The sequence below is a fragment of the Octopus bimaculoides genome, chromosome 8, assembly GCF_001194135.2.
Source record: "Octopus bimaculoides isolate UCB-OBI-ISO-001 chromosome 8, ASM119413v2, whole genome shotgun sequence".
In the NCBI taxonomy this organism is placed as follows: domain Eukaryota; kingdom Metazoa; phylum Mollusca; class Cephalopoda; order Octopoda; family Octopodidae; genus Octopus; species Octopus bimaculoides.
In genome coordinates this window covers 30,405,726-30,412,371 of record NC_068988.1, presented here as the reverse complement: position 1 = coordinate 30,412,371, position 6,646 = coordinate 30,405,726, and the positions used below count along the sequence as shown (strand labels likewise).

General features: G+C 37.1%; 1 protein-coding gene across 1 annotated transcript in view; it reads right to left on the bottom strand.

The window, feature by feature from the left end:
• The window catches only part of LOC106883641 (DNA topoisomerase 2-beta), an 18,841-nt gene extending 12,812 nt beyond the window's left edge, over positions 1-6,029 (bottom strand). Inside the window, exons 1-6 of the mRNA XM_052969905.1 lie at positions 5,796-6,029; positions 4,884-4,989; positions 3,629-3,738; positions 3,414-3,506; positions 1,910-2,146; positions 523-671 (exon numbers count right to left, since the gene is read on the bottom strand). Coding sequence (XP_052825865.1) covers positions 523-671; positions 1,910-2,146; positions 3,414-3,506; positions 3,629-3,738; positions 4,884-4,989; positions 5,796-6,029 — 929 coding nt within the window. The remainder of the gene's footprint in view (positions 1-522; positions 672-1,909; positions 2,147-3,413; positions 3,507-3,628; positions 3,739-4,883; positions 4,990-5,795) is intronic.
• Positions 6,030-6,646: the final 617 nt, after the last annotated feature.

The following is a 6,646-nucleotide window of genomic DNA, read 5'->3' as shown; positions in this document are numbered from 1 at the left end:
TACAGAGTTAGATTTATCAAGGTCTTCAACGGAAAATCCTTCGAATTCTGACTCGCTGCTTGACAGAATAAAATTCGTATCCATTTTTTTGTCAGGATTACAAATTTTGAAAACATAACAGGAACAAATTTGGAAAAAAATCTCCCAAAATTCACAAAATTAAAAAAACACGTTGGTCGTCGTACAAAACTATAGCTGAACTGTTTACACAAATGTACTAACGAGATTTGCTCGGATATTCTCATTTAAATATGAATAGGTGATTACGGGCGGTTTTGGGCGGCTTGGTCACATGAACCAAAATTTTTTTCGGGCGGCTTTGGGCGGTTTGGTAACGAAAGAGTTAAGGCATGAATGAACTTACTAAAAGGGTAAACAATAAAACACTGTGTCTTAGACCAGGAAAAAAAAGACCAAAAATGTGGATCTCAAAAAGTATCATTCTTTATAAATAACGTTTAGCATTGGAAGTTATACATAAATACAACAACAATTAAAATAACAATTTTAAAAAGCTGGTACCTTAAAAGTGTGAAGATATAACGGGGGCTGGCAGCATCTTTGCCACCATGTAACCGGGTTCCAAACTGACCAATGGGCAGCAGTAAGTTTATGTTGTTTGAACCAACAAAGTTCTGGGCTAAGTTGATAATTGTACTCATAAGTGAAGCCTGTTAAATACATAAACAAACAAATGTAATTTTTGAATCCATAGGTCTTGCTTCAATCAACACATACATACACACACACACGGTATTGCCAACAATATACATTTATTGAATACTTATCACTATAATTGTTATACTTCTCATAAACTGAGTTGATTGTCTCTTTTAACTGATATATGCAGAAGAAAAACCCTTGGCACAAGAACACAACAAATACAAGAACAATCTCACCACCAATGGTCATGTACGAGTTTGCCATAACTTACATTATACTCCCCCACCACCACCGCTGCCGCCATTGCCATCACTACTGTTTAACGAGCCCCATTTGGGGATCTGCTCAATTTGGGGATCCCCATTTGGGGATCTGCTCAAAACAGTCTCACTGCCAGCTGTTCGTTGTATTGAAAGTGAATGGCTTATGTACATAGCATTTGCAGAGGTGTGTTTAACAATATTTAGTAATTAAAGTTTGTCATTATTAGCTCTGGTTAATTCTGGGGGACATTTTATGTCATAAATCGCAATTTTTGAACTACAAAAACACTGACTTTTCCAAAAAAAGTTTTTTTTTGCATTTCGCATCTATATCATTCATCGATATTTCATACACATTCACATTTGATACTATAGTTTCTAAAAAACTAAAATGTTTATTACAGCAATTGAATAGAAAAGGACAAATATGCTTTTTTTCAATGATCCCCATTTGGGACTTGCAGTGGTTTGATAGGAGCTGAGACACCTTCTCCAATCTATCTACATGACTGTAATTCCAAGTAGAAACCAACTCCTACAGTGACCACTGGTCCAATATACATAATGCGTTCTCCTATGCGGTGAATAACAAGTGGGCATTGGCTGGTGTTACTACATGACTGGGGTTTCAGAAAAGTAACCTAATATGTTAGTATAGAGAGTGGAGGCACATGGCTTACTAGTTAGGGTGTTAGACTCATGAGCTTAAGATCATGGTTTCAATTCCTGGACTAGACAATGCATTGTGATCTTGAACAAAACACTTCCTTTCATGTTGCTCCAGTCCACTCAGCTGGTTCTACAATGGACCAGAGTCCCATCCAGGGAGCGGTATACACACCACAGAAACCAGGAAATCAACCCTATGCTCCTTAAAAGAGTGATGTGGACTAATTAATAATGTGGTAACAAATCTTTATAGGCTCAGACGGTTAATATAAAAGAAAAAAAAAAGAAGAAACCTGCTTAATGTAATTTCTTACCTCACCATGATGGTATGCTGAGAGTTCTGCAACAGAACCTGCCAACTGGGCGACTTTCACCTCCTTTTTGTCATTTCTCTTAAAACAAGTAAAGATTACTTTACGTTGACCAGGTTTCAGACCATCAACAAGCGAAGGGATTGAACGGTTATTATCTGTGAAACTGAACAGAATTAACTCCCGGTTGATAAATTCATTGAAGGAGATTTGGTTTACTCCTTTCCCATACAAATACAACTAGAAAAAAAGAATAAAATAATAATAAAAATAAATCATTAGCAGGAGCAATCAAGACATCTAAAATTAACTTTCCTTTTAACAATAGGTAGAGTTGCAATTTTATTTTTCAACAGAAAATCAATTAGATATGTTCATTCAATCATACAGATGTGCTTTACAACACCCATCTGTAAGGAGGCTTAGCTGTATGACAAACATGTTTGTACGAAAACCACATGTCTCCAGCTTTGGTCTCTTTGCATGGCCCATGGATTAGTAAACATTTCTAAATATCAACCAATATATTTAAGCTGTTTAATACCACTCTGTCTGAGAGTATCCAAGGTTTTATTACAAACCAGCTCATTTCAAACCATCCATAGCCAAATTAAAAGCCTGCAACATAATTTTACTTAACAAGGTATGGTTTGTGGTTATGTGATAAGCTTGCTTGCCAACCACATGATTCTGGGTTCAGTCCCACTGCATGGCACCTTGGGTAAGTGTCTTCTATCATAGCCCCAGGGCCAACCAAAGCCTTGTGAGTGGATTTGGTAGAAACTGAAAGAAGTTTTTGTTGGTGTGTTTATGCTATTATAACTTAATGGTCTGACAAAAAAGACCGATAGTACTAAGTTTCAAAAATAAGTCCTGGGGTTGATTTGTTCAACGTAAACTCTTCACGGTGGTTCTCCAGCATGGCCACAGCAGCAACTTATACGTAAATGTCAGTTTCCAGGAAATTAATAAATCACCTAACATCATAAACTAATCATCATCATTGTTTAACATCCACTTTCCATGCTGGCATGGGTTGGACGGTTTGACTGAGGACTGGCAAGCTAGTAGGCTGCACCAGGCTCCAATCTAATCTGGCAAGGTTTCTACAGCTGGATGCCCTTCCTAACACCAACCACTCCAAGAGTATAATGAGTGCTTTTTACATGCCACTGGCACGGGAACCAGTCACACGGAACTGGCATCGGCCACGTTCAGATGGTGCTTTTTACATGCCACCGGCACAAGAGCCAGTCAGGAGGCATTGGCATCGACCACATCTGGATGGTGCTTTTTAAGTGCCACCGGCACAAGAACCAGTCGAGGGGTACTGGCATCGACCACATTCAGATGGTGCTTACTATGTACCACCGGCAGGGGAGCCAGTCAGGAGGCACTGGCATCAACCACATTCAGATGGTATTTTTTACATGCCACTAATATAGTAAACTAACATGTCAAAAAATTCTTAAAGTTCCACCTGTGCACTATATATTACGATATTTACCTCAGGAAGTCCCATTTCCAGTCTTCTCCGTTTTTCCTCCATCCAATTAGTAAGCCATTCTTTTCTTTCATCAATCTTCTTTTTACTGAACGCCTAAAATTTTAAAAAGAAAAATAGTAAGCAAACGACACACAAATAAATTTAAAAAGGAAATACTGAGAAACAATATATAAAAAGTAATTAAGCGAAAATAGGAGCCAGTAAAAATAACGTACCAGGTTTATTGAGGCGTCATCTTCAGGCCCTTCATATTTGAAAGGTATTCTGTGGCGTTCCATATCAGAAAAATATTCTTTGGCTTCTTTTGCTGTGCTGGTACCCAAACCTAGCAAGTTCAAAATACAAAAACGCTTTTATGAATTGGTTTAGATTCAAGTTGACGGATAAATACACTTTGCCTATTTTATTGTAACCCTTTTATCCAACATCATTACAAGAAAAATAACATGGTATTTTGCAGCTGCTCAATTTTATGTCAGTTTATTGCATATTTTTACACACACAGCGCATGAGTGGCTGTGTGGTAAGTAACTTGCTTACCAACTACATGGTACCGGGTTCAGTCCCACTGTGCAGCACCTTGGGCAAGTGTCTTCTGCTATAGCCACGGGCTGACCAAAGCCTTGTGAGTGGATTTAGTAGACAGAAACTGAAAGAAACCCATCATATATATATATATATATATATATGTTTGTGTGAGCGTTTGTCCCCGTAACTTAGCAGTTTGGCAAAAGATACCTATAGAATAAGTACTAAGTTTACAAAGAATAAGTCCTGGGGACGATTTGCTTGATTAAAGACGGTGCTCCAGCATGGCCGCACTCAAATGACTAAAACAAGTAAAAGAATGAATAAAAGGAGTATCTGAGTTTAGTTTGGCAATAAAACAAAACACTTCAAGCACACGGCTAATGCATCCCAAAACCTTCAGCTGTCTTTAATTCCACAATTCGCCACAAACAGGACAATGAGGGTCAAGGGGCTTCTTTAGGGATATATTATCGCATCAATGGCAGAATACAGAAAAGCCATCTACGGCCAATCAGCTAACATCCTAACAAGTCAGTTAGATGCAACTTCCCAAGTCAAACTACAGTAAATTTTATTCTCTCTAATTACAAAGATAAGTAATTAGTGAAATATGATTTGCAGTTTTAGGATATAATTTATAAGCAAAAAAATGACAGTAAAACACCAAACACTGAAGATAGTGCTGATAGTATATGTCATGCAAGTTAATACAAATGTAAAAAGCATTTGAGTTGTAAAGTAAATTTGACTGAAACCAAACGACATCTACAAAATATCTCACTGCACAACCAAAACGCCTCAGTAGTTTTTCCATTTACTTACGCATTACTTTATAGCAATTAATATTTGAAATAGCTTTATCATTAACTAAGATGTTTACTTTGCATATATTAACATAATATATACCAAGTCCTAAAAAGTGTTTAAAAAAAAAAAAACCTTTGTAGTATTTGATCTTCCATGTATGCCAATTTTGTGTACCACGTTGCCATTCTTCAAATTCAGGAATGGAATAGAAAGCCTTTTCCACTTTATTCTTTGTCACCTGTAAGAATCAAACGATCACCAATATTATAATAACAGCTCCATTAATAGGAACTACAGATTTTCACATCATCATCATCTTTGAATGTCTTTCCATGCTGGCAGGGGCTGGACAGTTTGACAAGTGCTGGTAAGTCAGAAGGCTGTACCAAGCTATGCCCTCTGTTTTGACATGGTTTCTATGGTCGGATGCCCTTCCTAACACCAACCACTTTACAGCAGCCACACTAGTAAGATCACCAAGTAACCTGCAAGAAAACCGAGCAGGGAATGGTGTTGAGGGAGGCAGTTATATGCCAGGTGATGAGAAATTAGAGTACATTTATATGCATGCACACACACACAGAGGAGTATGCACGGACATGCAAATGTTTGTTCAGTAATTCACATGAACATACACATTTCACCTTTACCATCATCATTTAATGTCCGTTTTCCATGCTGGCATGGGTTGGACGGTTTGACAGGAGCTGACAAGCCAGAGAGCTGCACCAAGCTCCTATTGTCTGTTTTGACATGGTTTCTATGACTGGATGCCCTTCCTGATGTCAACAGCTTTACAGAGTGATTGTCTTCCGTGGCACCAGCACAGGTGCTTTATATGTGGCACCAGTACAAGTGCTTCATACATGGCACCAGCAAGGACAATTTCTATATAGCACCAGCACAGGGAAAAAATATAAAGGAGGAGAGGTGGTGTGAAAGAAAGAACAGTGAGAAAAAAAAAAGGTTAAGGGCCAAGTGGGAATGTGGTTCTATGGGGACGAGGTGGGGTACACACACATACAACAAAGATAAAGAACTTACCTTAACAATTGGTGTAATAAATTCTTCTACAACATTATGTTTCAAAAGGTTTGGCCAGAAATGATGGATGAAGTTGATTATCAATCCTTTGATGTGAGATCCGTCATTATCCTGATCTGTCATTATCATAATTTTACCATAACGAAGAGTGCGCAACTTCTCAATGTCTTCGTATTTTTCTTTGAACTGAAGTCCAAGAATTTTGATCAGGTTGTTGATTTCTGCATTCTCCATAATCTAAAAACAATAACAACAACAAAACATGTTATGCAAGGTGTCTCCACAAAAAAAAAAGTGTCATCATTAAATCAGGGTGGAACAGAAAATTTGGTAGAGTGGGGGGGGGGGCAGAAAATTGAAATTTATCTCTTGGTTGTTTGAATCACTGGACTGAGGCCATGCTGGAGTACTGTCTTGAAAGGTTTAATCAAACAAATCAAACCTAGTACTTATTTTTAGACGTCTGATACTTATTCTATCGGTTTCTTTTGCCAAACCTTTAACCCTTTCGTTACCATATTTCTAACCAAATTACACCCCTTATGTGTTTCAATTAATTTCTAACATAATCATAAATTTAGGCTGGTTTCATTAAACAACTCTAACTTTTTTATTTATCAACATATTAATGTGATTTTTGGAAGATAAATTAACGAAAGGTTCTCAACCAATTCTATACCAAAATTTTTGTCACAAAGTGACTTTAATTACAGGTAAATACAGGTAAATTCAACAAAATATAAAATTATTTAAATTTTTGTTCAAACATCGCTATAGAAAATGGGTTATTAGCTAATATTCAATTGAGTATACAACAAAATATTATTATAGAAGAGTTGTGCACATTACTG